At 42.3% G+C, this 23221-nt stretch overlaps 1 protein-coding gene across 2 annotated transcripts in view; it reads left to right on the top strand.

Annotated features, from left to right (window-relative positions):
- Positions 1-17170: 17170 nt before the first annotated feature.
- XPO6 (exportin 6) overlaps positions 17171-23221 on the top strand; it is a gene marked incomplete at its 5' end in the record, with an annotated part of 73608 nt that continues 67557 nt past the window's right edge. Inside the window, 3 exons of one of the 2 annotated variants that reach the window (XM_079719914.1) lie at positions 17171-17255; positions 20245-20357; positions 21136-21333. In XM_079719914.1, coding sequence (XP_079576040.1) covers positions 17204-17255; positions 20245-20357; positions 21136-21333 — 363 coding nt within the window. The remainder of the gene's footprint in view (positions 17256-20244; positions 20358-21135; positions 21334-23221) is intronic. The other variant, XM_079719913.1, reaches the window with a different exon arrangement.

Here is a 23221-nt window from a genome sequence, read left to right as displayed (position 1 = left end):
TCTTTTTTTTTTTTCTTTTAAAGATTTTTTTTTTGATGTGGACCATTTTTGAAGTCTTTATTGAATTTGTTACAGTGTTGCTTCTATTTTATGTTTTTTGGTGTTGTTTTTTTTTTTTTTTGGCCACGAGGCATGTGGGTTCTTAGGTCCCCGACCAGGGATCGAACCCGCACCCTGCATGGGAAGGCGAAGTCTTAACCACTGGACCTCCAGGGAAGTCCCCGCAACAGTCTTGAATTCAGCATATTTAGTTGGTCAAGATGTCCCATTCCTAGTTTACGGTTGTTGTTGGTGAACAGAGGGCTACAGGCCTTGGGGGAGGAGGGAACCTAAAATAGGGACAAAGATAGGAAGAATATGGGTTTGGAGAGTGAAAGCCAGTGAAATGAGAGCGTATTCCATGGCTGGGACTATATAGGAAACTCGTCTAGAAGTTAACCTGTGCAGCAGCATGATTTGGAGAACTTTAGGTAAGGTGCTTCCCTCTGTGTCATCAAAAAATAACAACAATAGCAACAAAGTAGCCAGCCTAAAAATGAATGAATACATTTGTGACAGTGTCTAATGTATAATAACCTCAGGAAATGTACGAATTTTTGCTTAGGAGTAAGAGTGGTGTTGGGGACAGTGAGGACAACCAGAGAGGGTCCGGGGTGTCTTTTTCGTGTTTGACATCTTCATTGGAAGTCCTTGGTAGTAGGGGAAGTTTTGTGTGTTTGTGTGGTTTTTCATTTTTCAGGTAGTTTTTCCAAAGGCCTTCAGAGTTTGATCAGGCACCCACTGAAATGGAATGCTTGGTGTAGATGGAGGATTTTATTTATGGAACAAAGTATAGCTTCCATGGTAAATTCTGTGGGCAAGTCAATGTCTTGTTTTCATTAGTCAGTGTGTTATTTCCCCAGAGCCGGATACCTATGAGAGTGGGGTGGGGTCATTGTGAATCAGCAAAGCCAGTGATCAGAACTTGGATTAGAGATACCTCAGTCCCCAAGTAGGCAGTGGCCTAACTCATTTTATTTCAACATTGCTTATGATTAAGCAGTTAAGGACGGATTTTTGCAGCAAGTAAGGAATGCATTCAGTGTTTAGCAATTTTAATACATTCCTAGGTATCTGAAAAATAGTATAACCTCATGTTTAAGAGCATGGGTTTGGGGCCTGGGATTGAATCCTGGCTCTGCCACTTAACCAAGTATGTGACCTGGGACAAGTTACTTCATTTCTCTGGGCCTCATTTCCCTCATCTGTGCAATGGGATTGTTATGAGGATTAAAGGAGTTGATGTCAGGTCCTTAGGACAGTGCCCGGTATGTACTGAGTGCTAAGTAAATGTTAGTTTTTTTAAGTTATCACCATTGAGTAACTACTTTATAGCTTCACTTAGTATAAGAGAAAGAGTTAAACTAATTCCTGTAACAAGTGTTTATTAAGTGCCTGCTGTGTGCTAGTTAGACCCTGGGAACAGAGATGACTAGCAAGTAGTCTCTGCCTGTGCACTCCAGGCTACTGGAGAGACCCACACATTAGCAGGAAATTTCTTTTTTCTCTAGTTGTTTTCTCTGTTTTCTTTTTTAAACAAGTGAGCATTGTACAAAATTTAAATGATACAGTAGAGTGTACAGAGAAAAGTCAGCCTCTTGCCCTTCTCCTGTCCCCAGAACCCCATTTTCTTCTCTAGAGGCAATCACCATTACCAGTTTAAAGAAAAGTGTGTGTATTTTCACATTCCCTACTCTACCTCTACTAATGGGTAGCATACTGTACATACTGGTACACTGTTTCGTGCCTTTTAAAAATTTTTAATGTATTGGATGTAGTTCCACATACCTATGTGTATAGAGCGTTCTCACTCTTTTTCACAGTTGCATAGTATTCCATGATAGGGATGTACCTTATTTAACCAGTCTTGCTTTGATGGAAAATTAGGTTGTTCCCAATCTTTTGTTTTACAAACAGTGTTGACTTGAAGGTCCTTTCACACATAAACTTTTGGAGGAAAAAAAAATTGCTATAAGTATACTCGCTGGGTGAAGTTGTCTATGCATTTAAAATTTGTAGATAACTGCTAAATCGTCTTCCATTGTGGTGGCACTGGTTTATGATCTTGCCAGTGTTGTATGAAAAGTGAAAGAGGTCATTTCAGTTCACCGTGTTCAGTGTAATGTTAGGAAGCCCACAAAGAATGGCCGGCCCTGCTGGGGGAACTTCAGTAGGCTTCACAGAGGTGGTGCCATTTTCAAGGAGTCTTAATGCATAGGTAGGAGTTTTCTGGGTAGAGAAGTGCATCCTAGGTAGCAGGAATGACATCTGTGAAGACATGGAGCTGTTATGTGGAGAAGCTGGGTCTGGCTGGGGCACAGGGTGGTTGAGGAAACTGAAAGGGGGAGCATGGGGATGGTGACGTCCAAGGGGCAGGTCAGGGCCAGGTGATGGGGTGACTTGATCACCCCTGATGGTCAGGTGGCAAAGACCCTGGGTGGCGGTGAGAGGCTTGCAGTTGAAAGTTACTTGAGGGAGAATTTGCAAACCAGTCTTTTAGCAACCATTTATTACCTGAAGAAAACTTCCCAGACTTGGTAGAACCTGCATCAAAGCTGGAAGGGCTTTTTTTTTTTTTTTTTTTTTTTTTTGGAGGGGCTTTAATTCTGAGGAATTTTAATGTGGTACTTTCTTGGAGGTGTCCCAAATGCTGCATAGGCGTTTGGGTTCTCCTCCTTCAGCCGCATTAATTAAGCAGTCTCTGATTGAGTCTATTTTATGTACTGGGATTCTATGTAATATTTTTTTCTAAAAAAAAAGACCAAACAGCTTTTGCTGCTGGAATCATGGATCTAATTCCAACCCGTGTTGTCCCAAACACAAATAGAAGCCTGGAAGACGATGGTGCTGTTCTTTTATTCTTTGTTTGCGGCACTGGTAGGTTGATTGCTATAAAAATGAAAGTGAAGACGGTGGCATTCTTGGAATTTTTTTGAGCATTTAGTTGACTTATGTGGGATTTTTGTTTATTTGGTTTCTTCCTTTTTTTAAAGCTTACTCATCAGTGAAATGTATAGTGAAAGAGTTCTGCTCATTTATGGTTAAAGGTGCCAAGGGGTTTTTGTGTGTTATGTCATTTACTTCTCACAGCTACCTGGTGGGGAGCTGTTGTAAATCCACTTCGCAGGTGAAGAACTGAGGCTCAGAGAGGTTAAGTACTTTGTGCCAGGTCATGCACAGAGTAAGTGGTAAAGTTAGAGGTCAGATACAGACCTGAGGCTGACTCCAGAGTCCACACCCCACACAGTTACGCTGTGACAATTCATTTTAAGGCATTCCCAGGATAGGGAGTACCCAGCCAGCTGTATGGTGGAAGGGCACGTTCAGGTGGAGTGGTGTGGAATTTCTAGTCCTTGGCTTTGGGCTGTTGCCCAGAGTGAAGGAGCAGAGCTGGGAGGTGGGAATCAAAAGCAGCACTTTATCTTTACCTCTGTTCCACTCCTTTCCCCCATGTTCTAGCAGGGTCGGTTGGGGACTGTAGGAAGGGCGGTTACGTGCTCCCGTCTCAAGCTAATTATGCTTGTTGTGTGGGGTTTGGAGGCTGATAGAAGGCTGCTTCTTGAGCCATCCCTTCATTATCCAGGGATGTGAGCAAGGCCAGGATTCCTGGCAGGATCAGACAGTTGGACAGGAGCTAAGTATCCATTTCCTTTCTCCTGTGCACCTCCCACCTCCACTTCCCCCACTCCTAAAAAAACATCCCCAGAACTGCCATTGTTCTGTCTTTCTAACCCAGTGAATCTTCAATGGGGTGGAGGAAGAGAATCATGAATAGTTTCAATATTACGATAGCTTTCCATATTGTAAAAGTTACAGCTTTTTAAAAATCACAGTTGTGATTACCAAGCATACTATTGAAAGTAAAACTTAAGAAAATTGCATCGACTAATAGTGCTGTGCAGAACCCAGCACCCAGGACAGTCCCTGGTGGAGAGAGTTGCTCTCACCAGAGCATGTGATGTCTTCTTTCTTGGTGACTAGTAGTCATCTGTGGTGATGGGAGGAGCATCTAGAACTCCCCAGTCAGGAAGAGTCACTTCCTACTGAACGCAGATCTCTGCTTGTGTAGCAGCATCACACTTCCTGCAGAATGTAGCACCGTCAAAGGTCCTTCAGCAGCTGCTCTCGTGGGTATCGTTGTTTACATTGTGTGGGATACATAAGCACCCTTTGGCATTCAGCAGTGATACTTGGAGAGCCTTAGAGTAATGTGACTGATCATAAATTAAGAATTACAGCATTAAGGTGGTGCTGGGTATATTGAGAGGGACAAGCTGATGACAACTTAGGAGACTTTGCCTTTATAAAAGCAAATCCAAATGAGGGTGGGCTAAGAGAAACTTGTAGTGACAGAGGAACTACTCTATTAGCCAACATTTACATAGTGCTTTATAATCAACACGCAGTACACACACTTGATTGCATTTAGTACCAAGGATGCTCCAAGAGCTGGCAGGATTTGCCCAAAGTTATGCAGGCTGTATTCTGGAGCTGGGGCCGGCTCTCACTCGGTATTTTCTCTGCCAGGCTGTGGCTGAGGACCTCTCAGTGGTAGCATTGGTTCCCATGCAGCCTGTTAGTTCTGTCATTGCTCGTGTAAAGAGCACCTTCTCTGTGTCCCCTCATTCCTGCTTTGGTGCACATTCAGGGGATTGTCGTCTGTACCCCAAGTGGGAGCAGTACTGGAGCACAGTCTCCTGGGCCCCGTCTCCCTCCTCGCATTTCTTCCTTCCCACAAGAGTGATTGATCTCTTGATGGTTGCACTGGGGGGAGCCCAGCACCAAGGCCCGTATCTACTAGGTGCAAGGTCACTCAGTGCATCAGAACACTGCCCAGCTTTGTGCCTGTGCCCTCTCACTTGCTTCCTCTCAGGAGAAGCTTGTCTTCCTCTGTGAACGAGAAAGGGGTTGCAGCTTTACCCATCCTGAGGAGGACATTAGACTTTGACCTGTACTTGATCTCTTGAGACTGTATATCAATGGATAGAACCAGGGAGGGTGAGAGAAGGGAAGTGATGATGCTCCCCCAGATTCCAACAGTCTGTAATATAGTCTTTAGATTTTTGCCAAAATTACAAACATGTTATTTTAACTGTTATTTAAAAGGCCATTCTGGGAGTAATTCAGGAGGAAGGTGGTATGGGTTTACAAGAGACTTGCTCTTAAATGGTGCAGGTGGTAACAGCAGTGAAATGAAATTATTTACATTTGAGCTGTAGTGTTAATTGTGATTCAGATTTACAGCATTTTTTAAAAAATTTATTTATTTTTGGCTGTGTTGGGTCTTTGTTGCTGCACGCGGGCTTTCTTTAGTTGCAGCGAGCGGGGGCTACTCTTCCTTGCGGTGCGCGGGCTTCTCATTGTGGTGGCTTCTCTTGCTGCAGAGCACGGGTTCTAGGAGCATGGGCTTCAGTAGTTGCAGCACGCTGGCTCAGTAGTTGTGGCCCACAGGCTCTAGAGCGCAGGCTCAGTAGTTGTGGCACACAGGCTAAGTTGCTCTGCGGCATGTGGGATCTTTCCAGACCAGGGCTTGAACCTTTGTCCCCTGCATTGACAGGCAGATTCTTAACCACTGCACCACCAGGGAAGCCCTGCAGCGTGTTTTTGTGGTGGTCCATCAACCTTGCACCCATTCATTTCCCGATTTCATCAAATGCAGGGTAATGCCAGCTCATTCATCGTTCCCACAGCCCTTGGAGCAGAACTCCTCTGGGCTTCTTTAAGGGGTAGAGGAGCCGTCGCTGGGAAAGGACTCTGGTGGCCGAGCCGTCGCTGGGAAAGGACTCTGGTGGCCGAGCCGTCGCTGGGAAAGGACTCTGGTGGCCCTGCCCAGTGACTTGACCAATAGCTGGCTGACTTTGGGCAAGATACTCTGAGCTTCATTTTCCTCATCTGTAAAATGAGGTTGGACTTGCTGTTCTCTGGGGTTTGTTTATTTCTCTCAAAATTCTGTGGTCCTCTTTTAGGAATTTTTGGTAGCATGCCTTGTGTTAATGTGCTCACTAAGTATCTTTCGAGTTTAATTGACTAGGCATGCTGATGTAAACATTCATCCTCCTGGGATATGTACCTGGGAAAGAGAAGCAGATGGGATTGTGAAGAGAGCCTGTTCTTGGCTGTATTACACATTTATTTTAGGCAGTTTCTTGCAGAATAACTATTTTTATCATTTGCTTTTTTGGCTGTCTAATTAAAGCTTTTGGACTAGAATATGAATAAATAAGTGTATAAGTTATATGTATTTTAGCTCTTAGTGGGATGTGGTTCTTGTCCAACCAGCAGATGCAAGATTTTTAATGTCTAGGCTATGTATTATCCTTTGTCAGAAACAGTGTGAGATAATAAATCTGGCATCTGAGGGAGTAAAATAATCCTTTCCTTCTTATTGTACTCTTTTGTCACTTTTTCTTTCCTCTTTGACCAGCTAGCTTGGAGCAGTGAGGAGCAAGGTGGAGGGTACTAATCCAACAGATGAGATTTTAAAAAACTTTTTAGTTGGAAAAATTCCAAATGAACAGAAATCTTGCAAAGAAGGAGTAGTACCAAGAACACTCTTAAACTCTTAGCCCAAACTCACCTATTGTTAACATTTTGCCATGATTGCTTTTATTATTTGCACTTCCTCTCTATGTATATTTATGCACATACATACATACACACCCACACACACGATATTTTCTGAACCGTTTGAGAGTAAGTTGCCTATATCACGGTCCATTGCCCCTAGATAGTATATTTCCTAATAGGGATATTCTCTTACATAACTATAGTGCAGTTGTCAACTTTAATTAATTTAACATTGATTCAGTACTTTTATCTGATCTACCATCTGTATTCCAATTTTGTCAGTTGGCCCAGTATGTCCTTTATAGCATTTTTTCCCTCCAGTACAGGATCTAGTCTAGAATCAGGAATGACAGTTATTTGTCATGACTCTGTAGTTTTCTTCAGATTTGCTGGAAAATTTTGAAACCAGTGCACCTGTCCATTCGTAGCTAATTGGTGCCTCTTGTTATTATAGCTTGTCTAGTAGTAGGTGGATTGGTTTTTCCCAGCATAAAACACACTGTCCTCTGTGTACAAGATGTTTCCTCTAATTGGTCCCCATAGGACAGAATATACTGCTTTGGCTTTCTCACTATCGTAGTGGGACCCATTGGGCTTTCTGGCCCAGATGCCTGGCAGTCATCCTGCCCCTAACTCCTGGTCCTCAGCAGTAAACAGATCCTTTTGGTCATGGAAGGGACGGAGAATCTGACTGAGCACTTTCTGCAAACCCAAGAAATATTGGGGGTGGGGGGGACGGGAATGTCTTGTAGTTGATCAACTTTATAGTAGTTTTAGACTAAAGCAGATAGATGCCTTTTAATGATTAGAGTTATGTTTAGATATAGCCACAGTATATGTTTTAATCAAATATTAAGTATCTGCATGATGATATCATACAAAGTTATATCTATAGTTACTCTCAAAGGGCAAATATTGTTCAGATTTATAAGCTGTAGGTGAGACAACCAGGAGCCTTTTGAGGCACACGTATAACTTTAGTAGTTAGTTCCAGTCATGTGTTCGTAGAGTTGTGGTAAGTGCATCTGCCCCGGCCTTGCTTTCCCGGAACATGGTGTAGCTCTCCATGTCTTTCCTTCAGTAGAAAATATTTTTTTTCCTTGCAACTTTTGTATATGACTTTTATTTTTTTTATTTTTAAATTAAAAAAATTTTTATTTTATTTTTATTGTTGGCTGTGTTGTGTCTTCGTTGTCTTTGTTGTTGTCTTCGTTGCGCGCGAGCTTTCTCTAATTGCGGCAAGTGGGGGCTCTTTGTTGCAGTGTGCGGGCTTCTCATTGCGGTGGCTTCTCTTGTTGCGGAGCATGGGCTCTAGGAGCGTGGGCTTCAGTAGTTGCAGCACGCTGGCTCAGTACTTGTGGCTCTCAGGCTCCAGAGCGCAGGCTCAGTAGTTGTGGTGCACGGGCTTAGTTGCTCTGCGGCATGTGGGATCTTCCTGGACCAGGGCTCGAACCTGTGTCCCCTGCATTGGCAGGCGGATTCTTTTTTTTTTTTTTAACATCTTTATTGGAGTATAATTGCTTTACAATGGTGTGTTAGTTTCTGCTGTATAACAGAGTGAATCAGCTGTACATATACATATATCCCCGTATCTCTTCCCTCTTCCGTCTCCTTCCCACCCTCCCTATCCCACCCCTCTAGGTGGACACAAAGCACTGAGCTGATCTTCCTGTGCCATGCGGTTGCTTCCCACAACTATCTGTTTTACATTTGGTAGTGTATATATGTCCATGCCACTCTCTTACTTCGTCCCAGCTTAACCTTCCTGGCAGGCAGATTCTTAACCACTGCGCCACCAGGGAAGCCTGGTATATAACTTTTAGAGTTAATTACTTCACTATGTATCTGTACCCTTTGTCTCCCCTCTGTCTTTGGTGGAAGCATTTTCAACACCTCCAGGGTGACTGCACTTCTGAGTGTTAGACTTTGAAGATTCAACTGGTTTTACCAATTTGCTTTCAGAGAAATAAAGTGAGATTTCTACTTCATCATGGTGTGTTTAGTTTGTTTTTTATTTATTTATTTTTTTTGCGTTACACGGGCCTCTCACTGTTGTGGCCTCTCCCGTTGCGGAGCACAGGCTCCGGACGCGCAGGCTCAGCGGCCATGGCTCACGGGCCCAGCCGCTCCGCGGCATGTGGGATCCTCCCAGACCGGGGCACGAACCCGCGTCCCCCGCATCGGCAGGCAGACTCTCAACCACTGCGCCACCAGGGAGGCCCAGTTTGTTTTTTAAAAGGACAGTATCTGCAGGTTGAGACACAAAGAGCAGTGATGGGAAAGGTGGGAAGAAGACTTGTTCTGTGTATTCTTCTCCTGCCTGGGGCTTCCTTGGTGCACTTCTTAGCATTTTCAGCTGACTGCAGGAGGGGATGGATAGATGCCACATTGATTCCCATTGTGTGTTATTTTAAGCTTAGTATTTCATCTCTACTTATATGCAGGCCTAAAGGCCAAAGAGATTTTTTTCCCTCGTCTGTTTTCTTTGCAGTGGTGAAGGTATAGGGAAGAATGAGAGTGTTCTTTTGAGAGTTTAGGCATCCATGGTAATCCTGTTAGCTCCCAGAGTTTATATGAGATTGAATTTCTTCGCTAATGGCGTCTGTTGTAACACACCAGGTATGTTTTGCATACTTTTTATTTTTAACCTTGGTCAGCAGTTAGTATAGAATCACTTTTCTCAGAAACCTTCTTTATATATAAGTAAACAGAGTAGTAAAACTGTTCTAGATATGCCACAGGAGTATTTGACTTGGGACTCTGCTATGCTCGCCGTCATTTTTTTAGGTTTACTATCAAGGAAGCATGAACCTGAATACAGAAGGCTCATGTGATTCACCTCCTTGAAGGACAGACGAAATGTGGCTCCTGGCAAAAGTGGCAAAAAGCTTGATAAAAACCTTCTTTAAAAAAAGAGTCATTTTTTTCCCAGTATCTATTTTATAAAAAGTTTATGTGTTAGAGAGGGGTGTTATAGAGGCAATTAGGTAAAACATTACAGATTTAATCAGGATTTGAGAAAACTGTCATCTAGGTGTCTTAACAAACAAAGCACCATATTACCCATCATCAGTCTCAGTGCTTTTAAGATAAATTATTAGCAGTCTCCTGGTTTTCAAAACGTATTCATTGAGTGCTTGTGAGCAAAGGTCATTATGATCAGAGCTCTTAAAGGGGGAAATTTAAACAGAGTCATATGTATCTTGAATTTGGAAGGAATTACCATTACTCCTGAGAAAATAAAACTGATACTAACAGTCTACTTGTTCCTTTTACTCTCCTGAATTTGTTCTGTAAAATATTTGAATACCAGTCCATACTGGACGTTACAGGAAATACAAACATTAGGCAGAATCTCTTTCCAGACAGTTTATGTTCTGGTTAGAGAGACCTAATATCTCTGAATTATTAATAGTTACAGATACGACTTTCAACTCTTACTTTATTCCTGGCATTAGGTTTACTACATGCTTTACATAGATTATTTTATGTAATCGTCAGAACAACCCCATGTGTTAGTTTCTCTTATCCCCAGTTTTGCACAAGAGGAGAAAGAGTAATAGGTTACATAACTAGGCCAAGGTGCATTCTGATTTGAACCCAAGGAACCTGATACCAGAGCCTGTGCTCTTTCATTGTGCCATTCCGAAATGAGCAGAGAACAGTGCCATGGGCAAAATTCTGTGATACCGATTACAAGAAAAGACAAAAGATGAAAACAAGGAAGGGATCTGCACTGTAAACTTTGTAAGAAATTTCATGAAGGTTGAACTATGAATTGCAGACCCAGGAGCAAATGCAGGATGGGAATAGACATTTGTTCTGAGACCATGAGTATTCAGAGTGGAGTGATGGCTTCCTGTGGTGAGTAATGGTGAATCAGGCATGCTTTCCTTCTTTCTTCTTAGTAAACTCTGCATTCTTCAAATCCCAACGTATATTATCATCTCTGTGAAGCTTTCCCTGTCTCCCTCAGACAGAGTTAGTTCTGTTTAGGCTCCTAAAGCCATTTATACATATGTCATTACTATAGGATGTAGACCATCACATTCTACGTTTTTATTCATAGGTTCTACCCTTCTCCCCGCCCCCCCCCCCCCCGCCCCCCATGCCATCTCCAGTTCTTTGAAGTCAAGGACAGTCTTACTCATCCTGGTATCTCAAGGACCTAATGCAGCATCAGTTACTTAGTGAATATTGAGTTTATTTGTTGAGTGGATAGCTGAGTGTCTCAGTTGGCCCAGATTTAAAGCCCCTTTAAAGCTAGGTTTAGACTAATTGAGGCAGAAAATGGATATTTAGGAGTGTTTATCTGGTAATGAAGTACAGATTGGATTGGAATTGGGAAAGCTGACATCAGGAGGACTAGGTAAAAGAAGTTACAGTAATCTAGGCAGGGGGTGATTCGGGCCTGGTAGCAGTGGTATTGAGGGAGAAGTCAAAGAAGATTTCAAAGGACGTGGCCCTTGCCCTTCTTGCCAACTTTTCTTGTAAGTTATTAGGTGATTGTGAGTCTTAATAGCAGTTCCTTAATAAATGAGTCAGTCGTATAGTATAGTCTTTGAACTGCTGGACCATGAGCAGTGCAATACAAATGCAGATAAAGTCAAGGCAGGCATAGTTGAAAGCTCCACTTGGCAGATTTTAACTCTTTTTGGAACACAAAAGATTTTTTAGATATACACGTAGGTCTCCGAGAGTGTATATATTCTGAGCCACTTTTAATTCATCATCCTAAGGATTTTAATTTGCTGTTGAGGTAAGCTCAGGGGAAGCATAGACTTATGGGATTATAATACTTTTTGTTGTCACCCTTGCAGCTTTGAAGACAAATCGGTGATGATTCCTAGGAATCCAGGAGTCTCATGCTCAGACTTCACCTGTAGACCTCCCAACTGCTCTTAATAATTGTGCTAATAGAGGAAAAACACAATTTCTAAAATCAGAGTCTGCAAATACCAACCTTAATGTTAAAAATAAGTATAACATTAAGTTTCAAAAATTGTGTATATGTACTTACAGAAAAGTGCACAGTCATCCTGATGTAACTTTCAGATCAAGAAAACAGAATATTACTAGCATCCCAGAATCCCTCCTCCACAGAGGTTAATAACCACTATTCTGATTATAACACCATGGATTTGTTTTGCTTGTTTTTAAAAATATATTAATATAAGATGAATAATGAAGGATGTGTTTTGGCCTCTTTAATTCAACATTGTGAAATTCATCCATGTTGTTGTATGAAGCAATATTCATTCATTCTTTTTGTTTTTAAAATGTATTTATTTTTGGCTGTGTTGGGTCTTCGTTGCTGCGTGCGGGCTTTCTCTAGTTGCGGCGAGCGGGGTCTACTCTTTGTTGCGGTGCTCAGGCTTCTCATTGATGTGGCTTCTCTGGTTGCAGAGCGCGGGCTCTAGGCGCACGGGCTTCGGTAATCACGGCACGTGGGCTCAGTGGTTGTGGCGCACGGGCTTAGTTGCTCCGCAGCATGTGGGATCTTCCCGGACCAGGACTTGAACCCGTGTCCCCTACATTGGCAGGCGGATTCTTAACCACTGTGCCACCACAGAAGTACCTGTTCATTCATTCTTGTTGTCTTATAATATCTTCCTGATGAATAAACTACAACTTATTTGTCCATTCCACTGGTGATGTACATTTGGGTTCTTTAGACTTTTTGGATATTATGAATAATGGTGCTGTGAATATCTGTGTACGTTTTGTGGGATATCCAAATTTCTGTTGGATACATTGTCAAGGAGTAGAATTACAGGGTCATAAAGTATGCATATGTTCATTTTCCAAAGTGGTTATACCAGTTTATAGTCCCACCAGCCGCAGTGTGTGCATGTCCCAGTTGCTCAGCATACTCACCAGTACTTGGTACTGTCTTTTAAATTTTAGCCATTCTGGTAGATTTGTAGCACTGTCTTGTTTTTAATTTACATTTCTGTGATGACTAATGAGGTTGAGCACTTGTTTTATGTATCGGCTTTTTGAATATCCTCTTTTATAACTATTTGCCTGTTGAAAAAATTGAGTCATTTATCTTTTCCTTATTGATCTGTAGAAGTTATATTGTACTCTGATAGGAGTTCTCTGTTATCCATATTGGTGATATCTTTCCCCATCATGGCTTTCTTTTACACTCTCTTCATTGTGCCATCTGATGAATATTCCGATTTATCAATCTTTTCCTTTATGTTTAGTGTTTCCAGGAATTTTTTCCCTACCCCGGGGTCATGAGGATGATCTGTATTATCTTCTAGAAGTTTTATTGTTTTACTGCTTACATTTTATGTCTGCCATGTAACTGAAATTTTTTTTGTGTGTGAATGTGCCTCGCTTGGTTTTAAGCTAACCTTGTCTTTTAGTTCTGCAAGATCTGGGTCTTAAATCCCAAGTCCAAGATGGGAAGCAGTCAGGTGTCTCTGAATCCTGAATGTTGTTCATCAGTTAATCAGAGCATTGCTTGAATAGCCTTTGGGAATTGAATTGAAACCTCTCTTCCTACCACATCATGACACTTTTTAAAAAAATGCCTTTGTCCTTTTATAACTTGAAAGTGCAGTCTGTATGGAATATTCCCATGTATTGATACTTATTTGCCACTAATTTTTTTTTATAAATTTATTTATAAATTTATTTTTGGTCTTTGTTACTGTGCATGGGCTTTCTCTAGCTGCGGCGAGTGGGGGCTACTCTTTGTTGGGGTGCACGGGCTTCTCATTGCAGTGGCTTCTCTTGTTGTGGAGCATGGGCTCTAGGCACGCGGGCTTCAGTAGGCCACTAATTTCTTAACCCACTGCCGTCTGAATTCTGGCTCCACCATCTGCTTAAAACAGCTAGCAAAGGGTCCAGTGGCCTTCTTGCCAAATGGGGCTAATTCTCCAATATCCTTCAACCATTTGCAGGTCTTGAACATATCCTTTATGTCTTTATAGCTCTGTTCTGATTGTATGATCCTGGCAAAGTCTCAACCTTCTTTTCTTCTCCTCAAGATAGTTTTGTTTTGAAATCCAGTTAGAAAAAAGCCCCACTAGATAATGTTTGGGACAAAGCCCTTAAGCCTGAAGGCATGAATCTCCAGTTTCAAAGTAGGCCTGACCACTTTTGTTGTTTTGCTTTGGTCTGTTTTCATTTGGTATCTGAGACCAAATAAAAATGATAACAGCCATAACTGTGAATTAGATAACCTCTTGGAGTTTACATACCAACTTTACATGGAGCATTTCATTTGATCCTCCTAACACCCCATGGGGTAGGTATTCCTGTTGCAGTTAGCGAAATGATTGAAAATGCAAACAGCACGTTATTTGTTCTTGCTGAGAAACACCTGGTGTGCCACTGGATTATTAGGTTTTAGAGTTTCCTTTTTCATATAACCATCATTTACGAAATCAGGTGAGACTATCATCCTGTGATTTTTGTGGATAATTTTGTCTTTCCACTTTGGGAATGTTAGCTTGGGTTGGAGCTGGGGGGGGGGGGGCGTTGATGGGACCGGGAATGGAGATAGGGTTGGATTCTCTGGGGAGTCAGAGACTTGCTTTCAGCAGCCTTTGATGTATGGCCGGTAATTGTCAAGTTCACAAACTTCTGCCTCAAGAACCCATATGAAATAAACCGTGACAGTTGATTGCCTGAATGTGATAAGCTCAGGTTTTTTCCAGGATCTACTCTAAAATGATTCATTGAAAGAATAAGTTGTGGAGAGACTTACTTCCCTGGCGGTCCAGTGATTAAGACTCCATGCTTCCACTGCAGGGGCCTTGGGTTCGATCCCTGGTCAGGGAACTAAGTATCCCACATGCTGCATGTCACGGCCAAAAAAAGAAAAAAGAATAAGTTTTGTAGCAGGTGTGACTTGAAGATGTATCTTTAGTGTTCAGGAACCTATTTTAGCTCCAGAAAAACTATCGATTTATTTTGACTAAATAGCTGATTTTGGTTCAAGAAATATGTCTTGATTTATGTTTATTTCTTTGCCAATAAGTTACTTTAACATAGGAGATTTTCCTTTGAGTCTTTTAAATCTTCCCACAGACATTTTTAAAAATTGTTTTTTCAAATGAAATGGTACACCAAGTTGATTCATGAAGCAGACCGAAGCATTCTTTTATTTATACAAATTCATTTTGAAATATGAATTTATAACACTTAGAAAATCTGTCACTGAGAACAGTGAGGCTGTTTTGATCAACACAAAAACTTGAAACAGGTTAAAGAGGATTGCAGTCTTATTTTTGTTCCACATTCCGGTTATTTCTGCATTAAAAAGCTTAACTTGCAATCCAAGGGTATTTTTTAGTTGAACTGATATATTGGTTTGAAAAAAGAGCAGAGGGCTAATATTTATCATAAAATTCATACCAGAAAGTCCCTCATGACTTCCTTGGTGGTGCAGTGGTTAAGAATCCGCCTGTCAATGCAGGGGACACGGGTTCGAGCCCTGGTCCGGGAAGATTCCACATGCCGCAGAGTAACTAAGCCCGTGCACCACAACTACTGAGCCTGTGCTCTAGAGCCCGCGAGCCACAACTACTGAGCCCATGTGCCACAACTACTGAAGCCCATGCACCTAGAGCCCATGCTCCACAACAAGAGAAGCCACTGCAATGAGAAGCCCGTGCATTGCAACGAAGAGTAGCCCCGCTCGCCGCAACTAGAAAAAAGCCCACGCGCAGCAACGAAGACCCAATGCAGCCAAAATAAATAAATTAATTAAAAAAATTAAAAAAAAGTAGACCCCGCTCGCCGCAACTAGAGAAAGCCCGCACGCAGCAATGAAGACCCAACACAGCCAAAAATAAATAAATAAAATTAGATTAAAAAAAAAAGAAAAAAAGTCCCTCAAACTCACAAGTGCTAGAACTATTAAACAATAATTCATCACTCAACATGTCAGAGTTCAGCTGTCATTGCACAGCTGTCACCATGACTGCAGCATGGGAGCGACAGCCGTGCCTGGCACTGCTTGAACGTGGCCCCCCCGTGTCCTGTCTAGTGTGCTAACATGTGCTGGTTGATGTAGGTGGGCTGGTGCAAGCCTGATTCAGCCTCTGTAATTAGTGCCAGTCCTAAGAACTGCTCGTTGATCCACAGAAATGGCTCAAGTTCCTCAGTGTCCTCAAAAGCCCATTACCAAGTGGAGGCCCCTGGTAATATTACAGCTTGATACATGATACATTTGAGTGTGGGCTTATTTTATTTATTTATTTACTTTAAATTTATTTTTTAAATAAATTTATTTTCGGCTGTATTGGGTCTTTGTTGCAGTGCACGGGCTTTCTCTAGTTGCGGCCAGCGGAGGGCTACTCTTCGTTGCAGTGCGCGGGCTTCTCATTGCAGTGGCTTCTCTTGTTGCAGCGCACGGGCTCTAGGCATGTGGACTTCAGTAGTTGTGGCACATGGGCTCTAGAGCTCAGGCTCAGAAGTTGTGGCGCAGGGGCTTAGTTGCTCCACGGCATGTGAGATCTTCCCGGACCAGGGATTGAGCCCGTGTCCCCTGCATTGGCAGGCGGATTCTTAACCACTGTACCACCAGGGAAGTCCCTGTGGGCTTGTTTTAAAATACAGTTTTAATAGTCAGCTCTCACTCTAGGGGCAGTGGAGAGGATATAGGGAAGGTGGATGGGAAGAAGGAAATTAGGAGATAATTAAGAAATCAAAACTGCTGTTGGCTCCTGATCATCTCTAGGTAGATTATTGCCAGTGAGGATTCAAAAGGGGCCTGCAAATGCTCACCTTGTTGCAGACTGGTTATGTGAAGGAGTGTTGACTCAAGTTCATTGCTGCACCTGATGTCCCCTCCTTCAGTGAGAGAAGGGGAAGTGGGTTTGGCGCTCCGTATGGAAAAGGGAGACGATGAGCCTTAGGGGGCTTAGGGTCCCTCTCTTATTCTCCGCCTGAGTGGTTCTCCTGAGAGTCTGGCTCTCTGTGGGTCTGAGGTTGGGAGGTACTGTCTCATTTTGAGTCCTTGCTCTGCCTGGCTCTTAGCTGCACCTTAATCTCTGTTGGCTGCTCGTGTGAGATTGAGAGTTGAGTGGAGGTTTGGCTCCTGAAGTCCCTTCAGAAAACCCCAGGAATCCATGCAGCAGTTTGACTACAGTTGCTCTGAATTAGAATATGGCTAACTATTCAGACATGGGCCAAATAACGTTGGCGGATAGTCTACAAGGCACCCTAACCTTTCTGAATCTCTTCACTCTGCCTATTCAGTCAGGGCCAGGGGCTGTTAATTTGCTTTCAATATGTTTCCAGAATTAAATTTTATATTATTTGCTCTCTTTTCCTTAGCATAAATAATTGAAAATTGATAGCACGGTAGCATGAATTTATAGAGTATACTAAAACTTTGGGTTTTGAGTCAGCTGGGAAATTCCTTGCAGTTTTTCTGGCTTATATCATGTATTTGAAGAATGTTGAACCAAGATGTTTTGAGGAAGTAAATTACTATGGCTGTTGAATGTGACCTGGAAGGAACTGAGGAACAGTAGAACTGAAAATACAGCTACTGATTTTTTTGTTTGTTTTTTTCAAATTTTTTTGTTAGGCATCTGAAGAAGCCTCTCTCAGGGCACTGGAAAGTCTGATGACAGAATTTTTCCACGACTGTACAACCAATGAAAGAAAACGTGAGATAGGTAAGTGAAATGTTGAGTAGTAAAGAGTCGTTTATAACAAAAAGGCCCCAGTGGGGAGGAAGGAGTTGGTAGCCTTGATGTTGGCAGCCTGGTCAAGCCTGCATGTTTCCCCTTGAATTCTGGCTCTTTTTGCTCCAGTCCTGCTGGTTGGTGGCTGGTGAGGTCTACAAACCTAGCTGCAAGGGCTGTAGTCGGCAGAGCCCACTATAATCCATAGTGATAGATTTTCTTTGCTTTGACCATGTGTGGAAACGCCTCCCCCTGCTTTGCTCTTAATTTTAGCAATGTTAAACTTTTATAAGAAGTCTGTGACTTAATTTAAAGAAAAAACTCATGAAAGCATTAAAACAAACATGTTTTTGGTATGTAGAAGTCTATCCTGAACCTCATCTAGTGCCCAGAGATCCTTTAACGGGTGTAACCTTTGGGGCCTTCTTGCTTTTTCCTTATTGCCACTGTTATCGCTCTCATTCTGCAAGTTTTGTTGAATAAAGGCTTCAAACAACAGAGAGATGTAGGTGTAGTAGGTGTAATTTCAGGTCTTCTGGGAACCTTGCCACCTTCTAGAACCTCTTTTTGAATTTTATACTCACTGACATGCACAATATTCATTAAAGCATACTGTAAACTAGAAGGTTTATTTAAGTTGTGAGATCTCTGCTTCAGGGACATGTTGCACTGAAGTCCTAGAGTAATCTTTTTCTCTCTCTGAGTCCTCACTTAAACCCTGAACTTGAAGATGAAAAATGTTTTTCTTGATCCAAGCCTCGAGGCTTTCCCCTGTGTGTCTGGCTGCTCTGTACTGACCTTCATTGCTTTCACTTCCTTGGAGGCCTTTTTCTGTGTCTCCAGGTCTCTGCAGAGCCATTTCTCTGTCCCACATGGCTTCTCTAAGTCATGTTAGCCAGCTCAGTGTTATGGCTGACTTCTGCCCTTGGTCCAAAGCTTGATTAGCGTTTGGATTTTCAGGTGGCCAGTAAACCTTTGGCTGCAGCCCATTTTCCCTTGCATCCTTTGAGTATCACATCAGCTCCCGGTGGATGTAGCTTCTTATCTCTTAACTTTAAATGTGGTGGTCTCTTGTGGGCCTGCCCTGTATATGCCTTCTTTTCTGAGAGACTGTGCTGTAGGGAACCAGAGAGTTTATGAACAGGGGATACTGACGAAAGCTGAGCCCAGTAGATGATCAGGCATCTGGCTTAGAAGATCCCCTCTGCTTGCTTCCCTAGGTTTTCTCTTATTGCTCAGTTGGGCTGACCCACCTCTTGCCCCCAGAGTGAGCCCCTTGTTAGTTTTATGCTACCAAAGTACCTCATAGTAAAAGTATCAGTGGTGATTTTTACCAAAGGAGGTGAAGGATCTTTCCCTTGTATCTAATTTCTACGTAGTCCTGTTTTAAGCTTATAATTGATATGCTTTTGGTTTTTCTCTTAAGTTTTGGATTGCAAAGCTAATGTTGTTCACCTCAGCGTTCATGAATTAAAAGTGGAAGCTTTTTAACATATTTTTATTCTAATCTGATTTTTAAATAGTTTTAAATAACCAGATGCTACAAAAGTCTAATTTAAATGCCGGCTAAGGGGAATCCGGGGGTTTGGTAGTAGGCATGTCTTAGTTCTTTTTGTACCTAGTCTCCATAGCTTTATTTGAGTGTGTGGGCTGGAACCACTTCTTGCTTCTTTTTTGATGTCTTAGGATAAACCAAAGTCTTTCCTAGCTAGGTGGGAGAAAGGAGGGAGACCTTTTATTATAGGGGCTCCACCCATCCTCCACCAAAAGTGTGTTATTAGTGCTCTAGAGATAGAGCTGTTAGCAGGGAGCCTCAAGAGACAGTTTGGTCATTTTTAAAAGTGGAGAAGGCTGAAGCATCAAAGAGGAGCAGTGATTTGCTTGGGATCAGACTCAGTGAATTAGTGGCAAAGCCTAGAACAGAGTCCAGAGTTCCTCATTTCCAGCCAGAGATCACTCTCTGGTTGGACTTCACCTCTGGGAGTCATAGAAACTTTTGCTTAATTATAAGAACACACCATCAGCTTCCTTTATGGGATTTATAATGAGACTGCCTTGGTGCACTTAGCCTGAGTTGTAGGGCTCTGGCAGAGCAGTGACTTTAGGGTTAGAACGGGCTGCAGTGCTTGCTGCTTTTCCAAGGGCTTCCTAGAATCTCTCAGGGTTGTTGCCTTTGTATTTTTACCCACTCCGTGTTATATTTTATGACCAGCACAGCAGGTCAAGGTGACTAAGGGGCAGCATGTCCAGAAACACGGCGATAGACTCTTAATGCTTGCTGTCTGTCCAGCAGCCTCAGGAGGAAGAAAGCCACTTCTAACTGATTTGAGGTGCCCAGGGTGGTTCCTGGCAACTCCCATGACTGCCGCTCTTGTTTGCCGACTCCTGGGTGATATTTTAAAATAAAACCAACTCAGATGAAGGGAGTTAGCCATCTTGAATTCTCTTGCATTTTTTCCAATCCTTTATAAGATTAGTCTTAATTTTTTCTTTTCCTGCTTTTCTGCCCATCATTGTGTGTGTGTGCGCGCGCGTGTGTGTGTGTGTATAAGTGTGTAAGAACAGTGTTGAGTGAGTGGTGAGGAGATAACCTATAGCTGTACCCCAGAGGAAGTAAGTTACCAATTGGCCATCGTTTGTAAGGTAAAAATGATACTCTTATATCTGTCCATCTACACATTAGGTTAAGAATTTCAGCAGTGAAAGTTTCTCTGCCTAAAAAAGTGCCCATAAAAAAAAAGGTGTCCATAGCTAGGTTATTGTTATTTAGGTGTCAGTGTTCATGGTCACCTCAGAGTCAGAAAAATATTGTATGCTTTGTCCTTTCTATCTTGAAGAATCAGCTGGATTTTGTAGTTGGTTTTGACGTCATTACATTATGTGGGAGAGGTGTGTTTAAAAAAAAACAGTAAGACAGCTAGCCTTATGTTAATTTTGTGTATTTTCATAGCCTTCTCTTGTTGCTATTTAACTTTTCCAGAGGAACTTCTTAATAACTTTGCTCAGCAAATAGGAGCCTGGAGATTCTGCCTGTATTTTCTCTCCAGCACTAGGAATGACTATGTAATGATGTACAGTTTAACGGTTTTTGAGGTAAGTTGTCAGATACCTTTATACTATTCTGAAGAGTATTTTTTAGTCACATTGCCTTGTTATTGGCACTAGACTTTAGTTTTGATGTGTACATGGCTGGGAAATAGTGGTAACTCAGCTCAAGGGCTTCTTCCCACATACTGCCTTTGTCAAGATGTCAGGTTTTCCAGGGCGCCTTTCCATCTTCAGCACCAAAAGGTAAGATAGGTGAGGTCGGGAGGTCGTTTGTGGTAACATCTAACTTTTCCTTCCATGTTATCATTTAAAAGAGAAAGATGATTAAAGAAAAACAGTTGGGAGGAGGGATGGTACCCATTAAAAATCTTCATTCATTTCAACTCTCTTCCTGTGCACACTTTTTTCAAAAAACCTAATTATAATCATATTGCTCATTTCATTTTGCATTCTGTTTTTTCCCCCCACTTACCTTTATATTATATTCCTATAAGTGGTTGTACCATTATTCACCAAGCCATTCTCCTATTCTTACATTAAAGTTGTGTCTGTCATTTTTTGGTGGAGACAGTGGTGTTATAGAAAGTTTTTGCACCTACACCTTTTTGTTTCTGTTAAATTATGTAGCTGTTAAATTATGTTCCTAGGAATGGGATTATTGTATCATAAAATTTGAATATTTCATTATTCTCATTGCCAGATTGCTCCAAACCTTTGTTTAAAAGCAGAGTTTCTTGTTTGAGGGAGATAGCTACTGTTGGATGAAAACCAGTTTGTTCTGTGTATAGATTGTTAACTTACAAGATGTATACTTGTTTTTCAGAATCTGATCAATAAAATGTGGCTTGGGGTCCCATCTCAGGATAAGATGGAAATCCGTAGCTGCCTGCCCAAACTCCTCTTGGCTCACCACAAAACCTTACCTTACTTCATCCGGAACAAGCTCTGCAAAGTGATTGTTGACATTGGCCGTCAAGATTGGCCCATGTTCTACCATGACTTTTTTACTAACATTTTACAGGTAAGGAGATAACCTACGGAAAATTTATCTTGTAAATAATTTGTTTGAAGAAGTGATTATTTTCTTGTCTTGAAGAGGATTTTTAAGATGAGCATTTTGGAACTGCAGTGGTGAGGTCATTGTGGGGTGGATTATCTCATTCACTTAACCTTGTGTTCCTGAGACATGTTGTACCTTGGTGCAGTGGAGAAGGTGGGGAATGGGAACCCCAATCACTTTGTTAACCTCTTGTGAAATTTTTGTCCAGCGAGTATTTGAAAGCCTGTTAGGTACCGTGCCAGGTGTTGGGTGCCAGGATGAGGCCTTCGATAGTTACAGTTTAGTGGGGAGAAAGCGATGGAAATAATAATTACCCAACAATATGTTAATCACTGTAGTGGAGTATTGTGCCGAGTGCAGTGAGGACACGGCACTTAGACTCAAGGAGCTGAGGTGTTTTCAGTGTTGCTGGTGATGAGATGCGAGGTGGTGGCTTGAGTGGTAGAGTGAGAGGCTAGGCTGATGGACAGGGCCAGAGCAGGGAGGGCTTTGCGTTTGCAGGGGGCATCAGTGTTTAATTCGTAGTCCTTACTCGAGACCTAATGAAAAGTTTGGAGAAGGGAGACAACGTGGCCGCATGTTTATGTTGGAGTGACGACTTTAGCAGCAGTGTGGAGTCTGGATTGCAGAGGGGTGAGGCCGGAGTGAAGGAGGCCTGGAAGGCTGCTGCTGGAGAAGTCTGAGTGAGCCGAGGGGCCTGAGCCAAGCCGGGGCTTACCTGCTGGACAGCAGCGAGGCACGGAGGAGGCTTTGGGCAGGGACTAGGTTGTAGGGAGGAGGGAAGGAGGAAGCTAGAATGCCTTCCAAGTTCCTGGCTCAGATGGCAGATTTTCTAGGCCATCTGAGGAAATGGGTTTGGGTAGAAGATGGTGAATTCAGTTTGGCAGAAAATGCGTTTAAGATTTGCGTGTTCCTTCTGTGCACGTCTAGTGAGACATTAGGAAATGTGGATCTGGGGTTCAGGATTTGGAAGTCATCAGGGAATAGGTGGGACCTAAAAGCCAAGAGGGTGATGCTTTTGTTCATTTGACTCCTGTGATAAAGTTGGAATCGTTTATATTATCGAGACAGGCTTGGGTATGGAGGAAATGGGTATTATGTACAGATTATAGAAATAAAGTTCTTTGAAAATTGGTTATAGTCTTAGTGATGGCAGAATCTTCCGGAACAATTCCATTTTCTAATGTTCTGCTTGCTCTCCCTGCAAACCATTCGAATGATGCACCAATTTAAAAATTTTAGCATCCATATTGCTTTGTTTGGATTGCCTCTCAAGGTGGCACAGAAATTCTTCATTCAATATTATTTTGTTTTGTATGGTGATTCATTTATCTAGAGATTTATTGAATTGATATTGTAATGGAGATTCATGCATTTATTCCATAAACTATTTGTTGAATACCAGCCATGTACTAATAACTATAGGTACGTGGGGGGATATAGTAATGAACAAACAGCTGCCTTCATGGAGCTTATAATCCCAAGGGGGAGGCATCAGTAAACAATAAGCAAATAAATTCTTTCAGGTAGGTATAAGTATTGTGAGAAAACTAAACCTAGGGTGAGGAGGAGGGAATATCAGGGGTGTTATTTAGATGGGATGATCATGGAAGCTTTTTCTGAGAAGCATACTCTTGAGCGGAAACTGAGTGGAAGTGATGGAGTGAGCCATGTGGGCTTCCAGGGGAACAGTGTTGTAGGCAGAGGGAATAACAGTGCAAAGAACCTGAGGAATGGCAAGGAGGCGGGGAGCCTGGAGTGGTGGGTTAGGAGGCTAGAGGCTTTGCTGGCTCTCTCTGACACGCTTGCTTTCACTCCACGTTGAAAAGCAGTTGTGGTAAGTCTCCAT

This window comes from Hyperoodon ampullatus (assembly GCF_949752795.1).
Source record: "Hyperoodon ampullatus genome assembly, chromosome: 14".
Classification (NCBI taxonomy): Eukaryota; Metazoa; Chordata; class Mammalia; order Artiodactyla; family Ziphiidae; genus Hyperoodon; species Hyperoodon ampullatus.
This window is presented reverse-complemented; position numbering and strand designations above follow the sequence as displayed.